The sequence below is a fragment of the Castanea sativa genome, chromosome 8 (genome assembly GCF_040712315.1).
Source record: "Castanea sativa cultivar Marrone di Chiusa Pesio chromosome 8, ASM4071231v1".
NCBI classification, from domain to species: Eukaryota; Viridiplantae; Streptophyta; class Magnoliopsida; order Fagales; family Fagaceae; genus Castanea; species Castanea sativa.
Window position 1 is genome coordinate 23,880,305 of NC_134020.1, and position 15,826 is coordinate 23,896,130.

Here is a 15,826-nt window from a genome sequence, read left to right on the forward strand (position 1 = left end):
ACTAAATTTAATCCAGGTTTCACCTCTATTTTCTAGAAGATGCAACAATAGAGAGAGTAGTGTGACAGTCTTAAATTCTAATTAAAAAAAAAAAAAAAAAACAAAAAACAACAACAACAATAAAAATTCATTAAAAAAAAAAAAAAAAGGCCAGTTGAACTGAACATGTGGCTCGTGGTTAGGCCAACGTCTATTCTGAGTTGAGGGATGATCTCAGGTCAACGCATTCTCAAACTCTCAAGCTATTGACGTCATCTTCCACGTCAGACTCCAGCTCCTCTCTCTCTCTAAAAAAATGGAATAAGTACTCGCACTCCTCAACTTAAGTCTCTTCACTCATCAAGCTTCTTCCAAAAAAAAAATACTCCATCAAATTCCAAAACCCCTTAAAAAAAAAAAAACCTCCCTCCATTTTCTCTCACTCCACGCGCCATGTACACTCACCCAAACACCGCATTCACACGCGCTGCCGATTTTCTCGGCCATCCCGCCACGTCACCCGACAACCTCACACCACTCGACCTCTCAACGTTAACTCTACCGTTACCGTTACCGTTACCGTTGCTTCCACCCAATTTACTCGACCAACTCACCTCCCCAACCTCCGAGTTCGACTCGGTTGTGAACTCGCCCGAAATTGGAAATAATAATAGCAGTAACTGCAGTGGCTGCAGTAGCTACGGCTCGACGAACTCGCTCGCGAGTCACCAGACTCAGAGGCCCACCTTTTTTCAGCGAAGCGTGAGCAGCAACTCGTTCCAGAAGAGCGGGTTTCGCCAACTCGTTTCGTCTTCGACTCACGAGTTTGTCGACTCGGAGTCTGGTCCGGTCAGAAGGGTCTTCAGTACTGGGGATTTGCAGGTACATGTATTACTAAAATGCCCACTTTGTTTTTCACGTAATGACATGTTCTTCAATCAGGGACCCCAGGCCTCTGTAGTAAGAGAATGTTCTTCAATCAGAGACCCAAGGCTCGTTTAGTAAGAGATTTACGTTGTTGTTTTATGCAAATGGTAAAAAAATATATAAAAATATGTGAAATATTGTTTACCCGACCGTACCAAACACCTCTACCGAGCTACATGCAAAATTATTGTACCATTAAAACAATCCGTTTGATTTTTTTTCCTTTTACCTATTTTTTAAATTTCTTTGAAGGAAAATTGGTTCAAAGTACTAGATGATAATTAAAATGATTATATTATTACTTTTTTAATTACGTGGATGACCTGTTTAAAATACACGTGGATAACCATCTACTAATAAAGTAGTATTTGCTATTATGGTTATGTGATTTGATATATGCAGCTTGTGATTGAGCTATTTTAGTTTGGTCTAATTTTGTTTGTTTAATTATGTGGCTGCAGAGAATTAATATGATGCAACATAGTCATCGATCGGAGAGCCCATTGTCCAATGAGAATAGTATCATCATTGAAAGTATGAGCAGAGCGTGCAGATATAGTCCTGAGGAGAAAAAGGAGAGGATTGAGAGATATAGGAGCAAGAGAACCCAAAGAAATTTCAACAAGAAGATTAAGGTTTTATTATCATGTTTATTTGTTAATGGGTTAACAATTTAACATTTTTTTTTTTTTAAATTGCATTTGAGAAAATTACCTAACACAATAATTATTGCGATGAATCAAAAAATGTCCTTAAATTTTTTTTTATTAGAAAAATGCCATAAATATTAAGATGAAGTAGGGTGGTAGATTCAATTCTTATTAGTTAATTAATAGTGACCGAAAAAAATATTACAAGTTACTCAATGTACGGTACTCGTGTAAAAGTAAGCAGTGAGGGCAAAAAAAGCATTGATGTATGATACTTGCAAAATCATGGCTCATTTAGATTTATTTTTTTTCACTTTCACTCATGGTTGCACTATTATATGATACGTCTTGTCACATATAGCTTTTGCTACACGTTCCTATACGTATCATAACTCATAAATAGTGATATTGGTTCGGACATCACTATAAGGCCGTCCATCAACAGTAGAATTTCTAATCATCTCTCTAGGATAAGGAAATGATCATTTCTCTAAGTTTTTATTCCATCTTTAAAAAACCTTAGAATATTCTTCTTCTTCTTTTTGATAACTAGAGGGGGGCAAAGTATTAACAAATATAGAAATTTATCAATTTAAGAAGGTTACATGGGAAATATGAGTAATTGAAGAGGGGACATCCATATGTTATCTGAAAATTTTAACTAAATCTAAGGATAAATTTTGAATTATTGGAAAGCTTAAGGGGTCATAGTTTCGCGGTTGCTAGTAGAGTTGACACACAACTTTTACAGTCTAATTAGTGTCTGTTTGATATAATTTATTTTTTAACTTTTGGAAAATGCGGTCGTTTTAAAAAAATTGCGTTAAAAATAAAAAGTATCTTTAGAAAAAGTGCAGTTTGAAATGTGTTACCAGACAGGCACTTACTATTTGCAGAACAATTATGTGCATTAGCTTCTCTATGCACTGGGTCTTTTTGTTTCATATGACACAAACTAAAGTAAAGGTCATGGAATTAAGGACTGTGACGGCTGTCACACAATGAGAGACAGCATATGTAAAATAACAGTTATGGTCAAATTGTTTTGAGATTAATACATGAAGTGATGAGTCACTTCTGATAAAGCAATTAATCCATTACCGAAACCTCCATAATATCTTGACCTTTCTGTCATACTATCATGTCTATGTAAGAATTTTAATTCACCTACAGTTTGCAATCAAACATGGTACTTGTAATTTAAATGAATAAACTTTATTACCACTACTACTCAATTTCACTATGCTTTCTGGATTGTGACTAGGTTAATTATTACAGGCATTATTCTTAACACTCTTTTTAAATACAGTATGCTTGTAGGAAGACCTTGGCAGACAGTCGGCCACGCATCAGAGGAAGGTTTGCAAGGAACGACGAAATTGAGAAGAATCCTCAAGTTCAATGGAGCCATATAGGCGGCGAGGGCGAGGAGGATGAAGACGATGAAGATAATTGGATCAATTTTATTGACACATTCTCAGCAGCAAACATGGTTCCTTAACTAATCATGAGAATTTCTATATGTTGGACGTGTTTGTGTCCTAGTGTGCATTTTATGTATGGTCGTTTGCTAGTATGATGCATTTGAAGTGTTATTTAGCTTCAATAGGTGATGTAGATATAGTTTGATTGCATTATTATTATTATTCTTCAATATGGTTTCAACTTTCAAGGCTTAATGGACAGTCAATCTCCAACTGCCTGAAATATTTAGAACGCAGGCAGTTTTGAATCTTCTAGAATATATTTTAGTCAATCATCTCAATATATGTGGAAGTTGATTTGGGGTTTTAGATAAAATTTGCACATGCTTTATTTTAGTGCATAAAAGATAAATAAACTGATAAGTTGAAAAGAATCAAGATAAAGACGTTGCCGTTGACAAAATAATAGAAAAGAAGCACAATGGTAAGATGGATGCAATGTTTCTGAAGTGGGGTATATATTTGCGCTTTGACATTTTTCTTCCTTAAGATTCACCTAGCTGGAAGGCAACTAATTATAGGATGGAATAGACTACTGTGTTTAAATCCTACACACAGAGCATTGGCAATGTGAATTGAAGCATAATTAGCGTATTAACAATAGCACAAATTTTGATACTGGCACAGGCCTAGCATATATGCCTCCCTAGTAAAGTGTGCCTAAGGGATACTCGGATTAGTCAAAAACGTGAAATCATATTCCCTCTCAAATCAAACATATATTTAGTAGTACACGACAGTTTTTCATTCCTTTAAAAGACATAGATACACCTTTCACCTTTCAAGTGCTAAAACAAGAGTAAATTGCTAAGATACATGGATTCATTTCCAAACTGTGGAGTATAAAAATGGGAAAAAATGAGCAGTCATATTATACTCAGAATACATGAATTGTAAAGGAGCAGACATATTATCATATTGAAACTTGATTATCACGAGCAAAGCTTTGAGATTTTCCCTCCAAAAGTGACATCATATACAGGGCATGCATTAGGAAGGGAGCTAGCTATTCCCCTCTTCCCTCCTCTTTTTATAGCTCTTTTAGCTATTCAATTTCTCAGTCTAAAATTACTAAATCTATAGCCTCTCCTATCCAAGAAACAATTGATCATTCAATTTGATGAATAATCAGTAGAAACTTAAATTAATGTGAGAAAATACATAAAAATTAAAATTGGAATTCTACTTTATTTTTAGTTCTTATAGTGATTCCTGAAACTGAGTTGTAGCTAGAAATTACTTTTAGAGTGGACCAATAAAAAATGTCACTATAAGGTATGACAATAATGGATATAATTATTTTTATTGATGTTGTAAATATAACAACAAATAAGTTTATAGTGATTAATAAGAAAGGTCTTTACGGTGCATGGTAATGACAGATATAATGATTCTCCCTTTAATAAAATTAATAACAAATAAATTATAAAACAAATAATATGTTGGTTGCAATAAAGATGCGCAAATATGAAAAAGAGAGAATATATAAGGCATTGATATCTAACATCAACAAAATCTAGCTTCTTCTCAAAAAAAATAAAATCTAGCTAGTTAAAGTTTTCATTGAAATGGTGTATCCTCTAAGATGTCTCACAGTTCTTCAAGGCCTACCCAAGATTTCAGGCTTTTTGTGTTGAGTGCTAATGAAACATTCAACTGATTGGCAAAGTTTCAAGGAAAAGTCACCCATATCGAACCACTTCCCGTCAATCTCGTTTTCCTTCTCGCGAAGTATATGGCCTTGCACTTCAATCCTTTTTTTGCCTTTTAAATTTTCTTTCTTTTCTTTGGTCTCTTTTTATTTCTTCATGAATTTATTCTTAATTATTAACATATATATAGACAATCTTGTATTATAAATTGTGAAGATCTTAAACAAATAATTTAGTCAATTTGTGCCAATCATATTGAAATTGTTTTGGCAGCATGTAAACAGACAGAATTTGCTGGGTATGCACTAGAATGAAGAAAGACGAGCTAGCAATTCAATTAATAAACCCTCTTCCCTCCCCTTTTTGAAGCTTTTTTAAAATCTTTTTGTTGGATATGCAAATTCTTTATGTAAAATATACTATAATTTTTAATTTCTCTTTTTCAAGAATCATTTCGTCACTTAAGTTGCTAGCTAATGGGTTGGAACTTATAATAATGTGAGGGGAAAAAAAAAAAAATATATATATATATATATATAGAAAAAAAATTGGCATTTATATTTAAATTCAACTTTCTCTTAGGCAAAAGACAGTGATTCTTGAGCCTAGGGTGTGGCTAGGAATTACTTTTAGAGTGGTCCAATATAAATAAATAAATAAAGGTCTTTGTGGCGCATGGTAATAGATTCTAAATATTTTTTTTAATGATTATAAAAGTGAAACCAATAATAATTAATGAGTGATTTTAAAATCACCAAATGAAAGATCCTTATGAGGTATGTTTAGAATACAATTTCAGGATTATGGTAAAATCAGTAACAACAAGTAATTATAAAGTAATGACATTAAGTTGTTGTCAACAAAGACATACATTCTCCCAAAAAAAAAAAAAGACAAAGCCATACATAAATATGACACAATCAGTCAAACAAAAAACGAAGGATTCATATTTGGCGTCAACTAAAGCCCATTTGGTTGATTAGGAGAGATGGAAAAGGGGAGGAGGAAATTAGGGGGAATTCTAAATAGGGCCCTTATTTGGTTGAGGGGGTGATTTTGGTATGCTCAAGTGTTTTCTCTCCTAGACCACCATTTTGGGGTGTTTTTTTTTTTTCTTCCCAAATTGGGGGGAAAAAAGGGGGAGAAAGAGGGGGCTTAAATGGGAATTTACCCATCCACCCTTCTCCTCCCTTCACTTAGTTCCCTTTCTTTTATCTTTTTTTTTTTTTCCTGTTTCAATGTCAACATTTAGTTTTTTTTTCTTAAATTATGTAGGACAAAATTTACAATTTAATCTTTGTAATTCATTAATTTTGGTATTTTTATGTAATTTCCGTTATTATAGGTTTATGGTATTTATTTCTTTATTTTTAGGTGTTTTTAATGGTTTTTAGGTCAAATTTGGTTCCTATTATGTTTAGGTATTAATTATATTTTTTTTGGAATATATTTTCTTATTTGTCAAGTTTCACTAAGCCTTTAAATATGTCTCTAAGTTTATAAAAGATTTTTTAAGAATTATTCAATATATCAATATATAAAGTTTAGACTTTTGTCTCTCTATTTTCTAATGGATTTCAGATTATCTCTCCTTGCAGATTCAAGGAATATTCGTGGATTCAAGATTCGCTATCAGAATCTAACATTTTAGTTTATGTTTCATCAAAGAGAGAATCATGTGTGGTTTCTTGTCCCTTCCACATCCCACATCACTAAACATTAAGTTTTTTTTTTCCTTATAAACTTTTTTTTTTTTTTTTTTGTAATAGGAGTATAGGAGTAAATTTATATAAACATCATTTTCTATCTTCTAATTTTTCTTTTCAACCAAATAAAAAAAAATTACCCTTCTACTTTTCTAACACCCAACCAAACACATATGAGAAATTTTTCCTATCCCCACTTTACCATCCCCACAATTTTCTCTCCCGCCAACCAATTGCAAAATCTAAATCTAGTGAAAATTATCCTTGAAGTGTAACCCCTAAGAAGTCTCACAGTTCTTGACGGCCTAACTACTATAAATGATCTTTATTGTGTCAAGAGAACTTACAATGAAACAGCCAACTAAGCCACAAAGGTTTCAAAGAAGAGTCCTTGCCCTATATACATGAACTTATAAATCATGTCCTGTCAATCTCCCTTTTCTTGACATTATTTTTTATTTATATTTTTTACATTTATAATATGATATGAACTTATGTTATCCGCTCCTTTATTAAAACTATTTGTGACCATCAAGACGTCAAGTTAAGACACTGTTTTTTTACCGTTCACGGTGTAAGGTTTTAGATAATTACATTGTTACTATATAATAAAGTGTGTAATGCATATGACCCTAGCAGGGTATATATAGGTATGGGTACCGGAACAATAAGGCAATACAGCAAATTCTGAAAATTTAAAATATGACACAAAGGAAACGTATATTAATTAATTATTAAATATATTTTTTCTTTTTCTTTTTATTTATTATATGTTTTCAAGAATTTTTTTTCATATATTGGTAAACATATATCTGTTTACAAGCAATAATGGACAATAAAGTAAATTATTGACTATTAAATGATGTCTAGACTACGGTTAATTTAAATAAAATAAAATAAAAAGAGTCTAACCCATCAAAATACTAATGGGACCATCATTTCTTAATAACAAAATCTTATAATCTCTAAAAAATTAAAAAATATTAACCAAATAATTAAAGTTAAAAATTAATAAAATAATTCCTAAAAAAATATTATTATTTTTTGGCGGAACACATTTAGGACACATATGCAACTATTTCCAAGGCATGTCCCATGTCCAATACATGCTCAACACAAACACGCAGTTTATTACGCCGAGTCCATACTTCATAGAGCACAATTAAGGTTAAGTATAGACGGACTTTACACTACAATTTGGTCACTTGGGTCACTTCATAATAAACCACAACACACACACAAACACAATTTCTGATAAACTTTTTCTAAAATTGATTTACTATTATGTGCCCTTAGGGCACACATTATTAAAATCATATATATATATATATATATATATATATATACTTTTGCTGAAAATCCAAAGACGCAGGTGTGCGGAGTTATAAATTTTAAGATGGCCTAGCAGCACTGGCCACGCGTGGTGGGAATCCCTAAAGGTGGGTAAGACGGCCAATCCATGTTGGCCATGTTGATTACTGTTGGTCTGCGGTGTGTTACCCACTAAGTTTAAAGAGATGACCTTTTTTATTTCAGAAAATGCTAGCTATATAATAGTCTCTTTTTCACCCAAAAAATTATATATATAAGAATCTAAAGGCTACCTCCTCCATCACATTAGGGAGCTTTCTTCTTCTTTTTCACTTTTATAATTTGTAAATCTCCCATTTGGAATTATCCATTTTTGAAAAAGCTATTGATTGATAGGCTCTCATGAATCATGATCAAGAGCTTTCTTTATCTTTCTTTTTCCGCACGTCTGCATGTCTGGGTTTGTTATATTATTGTCGAAAGTAATGGTAAGAATATTAATTTAAATGCATAAGCATTACGATCTACTTGTCAACTTAGAAAGTAGAAACACAAAACAAAAAAGTACACAAAAGCTTTAGTTACAACTTACAATGTTTTTTTTTTTTTTTTGAAGGGGTTACAACTTACAATGTTATTGTTACAACACCAACCATATTCATTGCTTAGTCAATTTTTTTAAATTATAATAGATTTGATATAACTTTGATATTTTTAAAATTAAAATATCTATTGTGCCGACATTTAGAGCATGGTATAAGCAATGTAGAGTTGAACATAAGGTCATTAATGAATAATGATCGCTCATATTGATACGGTACGCAAGTATGACCTTGAGAACTTTTTTGAAGAAACTATATTTTACCACCTTAAATTATATTCTAAATTATACTTTGCACCATAAATTTTCAGAAAGCACAATTCGCTCCCTAAATTATAACTCATACTATACTTTGCACATTGCCATCAATTTTGACGTTATCTTGGATAGCATCACGTAAAAAGCTCAATTGCTCCTCTTCTCAATCTCTTAAAATAAAAGAGAAATTATATTTTACTATCCTAAACTATACTTTCAATTATAATTTTCTCCTTAAACTTTGGTTTTCCATCCAAGATAACAACAAAATTAACAACAGGTACAAATTGTAAGATGGGTTATAGTTTAGTGTGCTAACCATGCATTCTGAAATTTTATGAGGCAAAGTGTAATTTAGGGTATAGTTTAAAGTGATAAAATGCCATTATCCCAAGTTTTTGCTCTATCTATGAGAGTTGCAATAGTCTGCCATGATAACATGGACAGGATTTGTGATGGGACTATTAATCTTTAGGAAAATAAAATTCAAAGAAGGCCTTTGAGAATTGAGGTTTCCATAAAATGTGCCTAACAAGTGGCTGCATTGAGGATCATGCAATTTTGAGAAGGGATCGATGAATCAAATCAATTATATGTTTGAACTATGATTAATTTTGGGATCTAAAATGGTAATGCTTGTAGAGTTGTAATTCAATTTGGGATCTAATCCTGAATTTCTCATATTAGTTGACTGCATGGTATAACCTGGTCCTTGAAATAGTAATATTCGAGAAACTATGCACATTTTTCTTGTTGAGGAAATTATAAATATAGATCTATTCTAGTCACCAAGCCTAATAGGTCACCTTCTCACGTTTCAAAAGACTTCTTTTTTTTTTATGGGATTCAAAAGACTTATTAATTGGTTCTATTAGTACTTATTTTTTAAAATTATATTTGCTTTTAAGACTCGACTATATATAATGAGAAGGTCTTAGTAGGTAGATTACTAGCATGAAATGAAAAGAAAAAGCATTGGGGAATACACTTCAAAGAGCTAGAAAATCATTGATCCTCTTTCCTTCTTGATAAGAAGTTTGGCTTTTGCAACCTTAAAAAAAATAAAAAATAAATAAAATAAATAAAAAAATTTAAAAGGAAATTATGTAATATCTCCTTATAACCGATAATTTGGTCACTCATTTTAAAGAGTTTCTAGTTCAATATAGCTATAAAATACTGAGAATTAGTATATAAGTCTAACTTCTCCCTTGGCTAATGGTTATAGGTTTTTAAGCTACAAATTTAGGAATGGATTTTAAGATTGTCAGTGAGAGGTTTTTATAGTACATGGTAATTGATAAGCACTTACATCTATGCTTGTATAATAATAATAAAAATATCATATTTTAGACAATCAAACTCAAAATTCACCCACATTTTAGTACATGTAAATTTGTATAAAAATACATGATTGCTATAGTAATTATGTATGTAACTTTACACTAATACTATTTATTAAGAGAGTAGATTGTAGTTATGTGTAAAAAAAGATTAAAATTTAAAAAAAATTAAGATATTTTAATATTTTAATATAATATGATATTAAAAAAAAAGATAATCTATTATATGTTGATTTCAAAAGTAAATATAAAAAACAATAAAATAAAATAAAAATAAGTTTTTATGCTAAAATAAATATTAGATATAAAAAATTTCACGAGGTAATGCAAATGCCAAGTATATGGAAATAATGGATAAGAATAATAGGGATTTCCGATGATAGTAGAGTAGAAACTACATTTAATTAAGATAACAAGTAACAACACTAAAATGTTGTGGCAACAAAGGAGTGAGAACATGAAATGGGCTATGATTGAAGAAGCTGATAATTAAACAAGTGTCACCAATAGAGATTGCAACAGTTATTTGGAATATGACCATATCATGATTATAGAATAAAACATTTCTTCTTTTTATTTTTTCTAAAAAATTACAAGTAGAAAACGACCTAACTTTCTCTTTCACTTTTTTTTTTTTTTTTTGTCTTGACTTTTTATAATACACACAAAACTATTCAATTATGATAAAATGACGAAGATTCTCCCAGTCCCAGGAGAACTGTCCATTTGAGACATCAATGCGGGGAACATCCTAATTGTCGAGCTCAATTTTTAGGGTGAATCTATTAAAAACTTAAAACAGGTCCTTAATCACATCGTAGTGACTAGTGATGATTACAATAATTTTCAGTTATTCCCATTGTAGATTTTTCATATTAAAATTTTAATATATGAAGAAAATTGGGTTTCATTGATTACTAAACACTCACTCATTAAAGTGAATATTTTTTAATTATTATACTCCAAATTGTTTAAATTGCAAACTTTATACCTTGTCTTTAAGATGCATATTAATATAACTACATTAACATATTTTTCTCATAAAAAAATGAAGGAAAAAAAAATATTTCACAAATCACTTAATAACCCCTTTATCAACGTCTACCTATTTTTCACTAGATCTAATTATATTTATATATAAGTGGTTTTTGCTGGATCTACTTATATATAAGTGTTATTTTATATTTTTACATCTTTTTTTCGCTGTTAAATGAGATATTTAAGGCTTATTTGATAAGAGATTTTTAATAATGTTATTTTGTGAAAATACGTGTAAGTAAAAAAAAATGTGTGAAAATACGTGTAATGTTGTTTAAACACTAAAAATTTTTGTTTAAACAACAATAACAAACACTCTTAACTTGAATAGCTTGCTATTTAAAATTCTCTCTCATTACAAAATAATAATGATAACGCGTTGTTTGATGGTTTTCAACGCAAGATGAGCAAATATTATAACAAAACTGAGCCGAAGTCATCCCTGTCAAAAGTGTCCATTGATGACTTGCTCAAAGCTAGATATTACTTTTATGAGTAAATCTATCTACACAATTTATTCTATAAAACTTTTATAATTTGTTAAAGAAGCATGTTGTGATCGGTGGGAACCATCACTTTTTCATCCACTAATCACAGTAATCACCTCTAGATGAAATAAATGATTATATCACATAATGTATACAAACAATTTAAACTTTTAAGCGATTCTTATAATATATTTTTCACAATAATTCTAATGTGAAAGGGAATTGGGCTTCACTTATCACTGACATTCACTCATAGAAGTGTATGTATTTTTTATTATCCTCAATACTAATTTAATTATTAATCCCAGCAACAACATCTTTTTCATAGAAAATGTGAAGATGGAGAAAAAAAAAAAGTTGGTTTCACTTTCACAAATCACTCAAAGCAATACTTGTATTAAAAGTATATTGAAACGAAACAATGGTAGAAGACAGCAAGACATGAGTTGTTTGTCAAAGCCAAGCTACAACTCAAGCCACATAGCCATATTAACATTTTAGAATCAAAAAGTCTATAGACACCAAAAATTTTATAAAAAAATTATGCACACTCCCTTTTATCTTTGTATGGTAAGGTGAATGGCAACTCCAGTTGAGTGTATGAAATTCATGGTGCAATTTTCAGTGCTGGTAAACTTATTCTTGTAGGATAGAAACATTCAAAAAAGTTTTCTGTTCTTTTAACCTTATAGATACGGTCATGATTATGTTCAAATACAGTAGGACAACTTTTGGGGTCCATTGCTTATAAGTTGATGATCTAAATTCTAAGAGCTCTTACTGCGGCTGGTTAAACCGCTCAGGTTTTCTTTCTTCTTTTCATACAATTAAGTTGTCCAAATGCTACTTAACCTACCGTCTAAAAGTTTAAAACCTTCATCTCTTCTTTTTTGGAAAATGGACCAAATATCATTATTAAGCTATAAAGGCTGTCACCCACTAAATTCATAGATGACCTTTCATTAATTTTGAGATATGATAAACAAAGATTAAATTAAAACCCAAAGTTGCAGGACTCAATTTCTTTTTCCTTTTTTCATTATAAATTCCATCTAGAAATTAATACGATATTTCCTTTGTCTTTCTTATTTTATGTATCTAAAGAATTTCTTCATTTCATTTTTAAAAAATAACTATGTAATGTTGATATCGAATAAAATTTAGGTACAATTTCTTATATATTATATCTTAAATTCTCCAATTAATCAAAAAAAATTAAATACCAGGGAATTGTGGTTCTCAAAACTCATCAATCATTAATCATTGAGAAATGGTTATATATTATATCTTAAATTCTCCAATCAATTAAAAAAAAATTAAATACAAAGGAGATTGTGGTCCAAAAACTCATCAATCATCAGTCACTGGCAAATCGCAATTTTATGCACTTCTAGGTTAGCTGTATTTATATTTCTAACTTAATAAAACAAGGCAACATTGTCAAGAGCCATATTATTCAACTGTTGACACCTCATATCACCAACTGAGATATTTAAGATTCATATCCCTCACTCCAATTATTAAATAAATAAAATAAAATACAACCTCGCGCAAAATTGAACACCATAACATAAGCCACATCCTAATCCTATGCAATCCCTATTAATTTGGAGTCGGCATGCTTAATAATAATGATGTAGGTGGTTGATCAAGCAAAAAAGACAAGATAAGCCGCATGATACCTTTACAACACCATTATACACAGTGTTCACTTTAGATTAGACAAAGAAATGCAGAAGCACATGAGGAGCAATATCTTCTTAAGAAATTATATAATATCATATATAAAACTGCGATAGAAAAGTGAGTCCTAGATCCTGGTACTAGATTCCCTTTTAGCTCCTTTATACCATTTTAGCTTCCAATAGAATAGAGGAAAGGGAGCAAAAGAAAGGTTGCGTAACGAATATTGCCAGGGTTTCCCTAACACATCTCCCCCCACCCCCCTTCCTTTTTCTTTTTTTCTTCGTCCCTTCTCTTAGTTGGGCGTTAAAAAATACTAGTTTTGACCCCTTAATATATTAAGGGAGGATTAAATTATTTAAGTCAATTAACCAATTATGCATTCAATATGGCCATAAATAAATTTTCACACATATGTATATCACTATAAGAGAAGCGATTACAAATAACAATGAAACAAAGGACACAATATATAGTAACGAGGTCAAAAACCAATAAAGTACTCCAAAAACAAAACGTTATAGGATACCCTCACCCCAGGTTGGAATTGACTAATATAATTGAAGTAACAATCTAAGATAAACACTTATCCCTAGACTCTACTCGGTAGATGATTTATTGACCTAACCCCAAAATCATCTCCAGCACCTATGGAATCTTCTATTTTAAATATCCTTCACGATCAATTCAACTCACCAATTCCAAAAACTAACTTGAAGATTTCAAATCCACGAGCTATTGGGAATAGGCCATGTGGCTTCAACCTTCTTGATTACCAAATAGCAATACCAGATTAAGATTGATCTTTTGAACTCAGTTGTTAGTGAAAACTAGGTTTAGGTTTTCTTTATTTGATATGCACAGCAAATCTCTGTAAACATTTGAATAAGGCATCCTTAATAATCCATTTTATATGTTTGCACATAGTGCACGACTTTCAAGTCAATAGCCAACTTGTTTAATACATGTCAGATTTAAGATTACCGTATACCAATCGGAGAGCCATTGTTATGAAAGTGTCGAGAATCTTGTTTCAATCGAGTGAGCATAAATTGTGTTTAGTTTTAGTTGGAGAAATCCATGACAATGTAAGTGCCATATGAGTTCATAATTCATTATTTAAGTTCAAGATCATGTGTACAAGAATTAACTCTAAAGAAAGAAAATATGTCATTTTGATTGTTGTTTGACTGAGGTTCAATCAATCAAAAATCATGGAGTTAGATTTGTTGATGTATTTTAAATGAAGTCATGGGTTTTTTTTTAACCTTATTGAAGTCTTCTATATAAAGGAATATTATGTTCAACTTCCTTTAGGTTGGAAAAGTAGAAAACTCTAAGCGATTTGGAGAAAAAATCTTAGTCTCCATCATGTGTACCCGTGAATTTAAAAGGGGATTTTCTTTTCAGGTTGTTTCTTGTTGGAGAGATCAAATATTGAAGCCACAAAGCCATCATTCCAACATTGTTGTGGAGTAAATCTTCAAGAGATTCTTGGAGTCAATTGAAGGTTCTAATTGTGAAGTACAGATGCGCCATCTGTGAAGGTGTCCATATAAGGAAGAGTTTAGAAGTTCTAGAGCTATTAATATATAATATTAAATATGGTAAAGTTCATTTTCTCTCTTGACCTCTAATTGTATAGCAACATAGCCCATAGGCCAAATGGGCCCCTAACTTGACAACAAATTTTAGGGTAGAGAAAGAGATACCATTTGACATCAAGACAAAAATAATTGCTTTTTAAGTTTCAAAAGAGATGGGTTCCAATTCGTTCAATGTAAAAATCCATTGTCGTTAATTAAGAAACCTAGGTTCCAATCTCACCTAAAAAATTATATAAAGGTACAATTATCATAGAAAGAATGCCATAATAAAATCATATCTATCAAAAACAAATGGAGGAAATTTTCATATAATACAAAAATAGCCTAAACTTTGGAGATAATGAAAAATACAAAACAAGAGCAAAATTGTAAAGAGAAGGATTCTAGAAGGACTTCTCCAATTTTGATCATTTTTTAATTACATTGCCTGAGTTTTCAATTGTTAGTTCAACCTCCTATGCTATAGGTTTGATTTAATCGCACCCTTTTTATCCATGTCTTTATCAAATTGGTAATAAAAGTGTCACATCACGATATTCACGTCATTCATATGGCTTACTAGTCGATGGGCACATGACAAATTGTACAACACACACTTCTACCATTATCTTTATAATAATTTTATTTCTTAAGTATTTTTTTTTTTAAAGCATAAAATAGTAAAATACAGTAGAAAAAAATCTCTAAATTATTCAAGACCAATAAAACAATGAAGTATTTTCTTTTTCTTTCTCAAGTCAAGGGTCATGTATTCATTTATTTACAACTCAAAACGGTATAATGGATGAAAGAAGTGTGATTAAACCAATTATTAAACATAGGTGGTGTGACTAAAATAATTGAAAATTGAAGGGATACAATTAGGCAAAGGTCAAAGTCCTAGAGATAGAGAGATGTCATGTTAACGGGGTACCCTTAGAGCAAATTGTTAATAAATCATTTTAATAAACCATTTTTATGAGATATATAAATAAGGTCAAAAAAATTAATTGTTTTTCTCTTTTCCCATTAAAAATTTTTAAATTTTTTCTTAAACCAATGCCCTTAAAACATCCATTAACACTTTCCTTCATACATTTTACCCTAAAAAGAAAAGGAA

General features: G+C 30.8%; 1 protein-coding gene across 1 annotated transcript; it reads left to right on the plus strand.

Annotated features, from left to right (window-relative positions):
* The first annotated feature begins 334 nt into the window (after positions 1-334).
* On the plus strand, positions 335-3,263 carry LOC142608188 (uncharacterized). Its single transcript, XM_075779904.1, has 3 exons — positions 335-861; positions 1,368-1,541; positions 2,866-3,263. Exons 1-3 carry the CDS (start codon positions 433-435, stop codon positions 3,055-3,057), a joined length of 795 nt encoding a protein of 264 aa, XP_075636019.1. The 5' UTR covers positions 335-432; the 3' UTR covers positions 3,058-3,263.
* Positions 3,264-15,826: the final 12,563 nt, after the last annotated feature.

Bases quoted from the DNA above. Each gene is read 5' to 3' on its own strand.
- LOC142608188 (XM_075779904.1), top strand. From the start codon at position 433: ATGTACACTCACCCAAACACCGCATTCACACGCGCTGCCGATTTTCTC. The intron at 862-1,367 runs GTACATGTATTA...ATGTGGCTGCAG, and splicing joins TCAGTACTGGGGATTTGCAG to AGAATTAATATGATGCAACA. The intron at 1,542-2,865 runs GTTTTATTATCA...TTTTAAATACAG, and splicing joins ATTTCAACAAGAAGATTAAG to TATGCTTGTAGGAAGACCTT.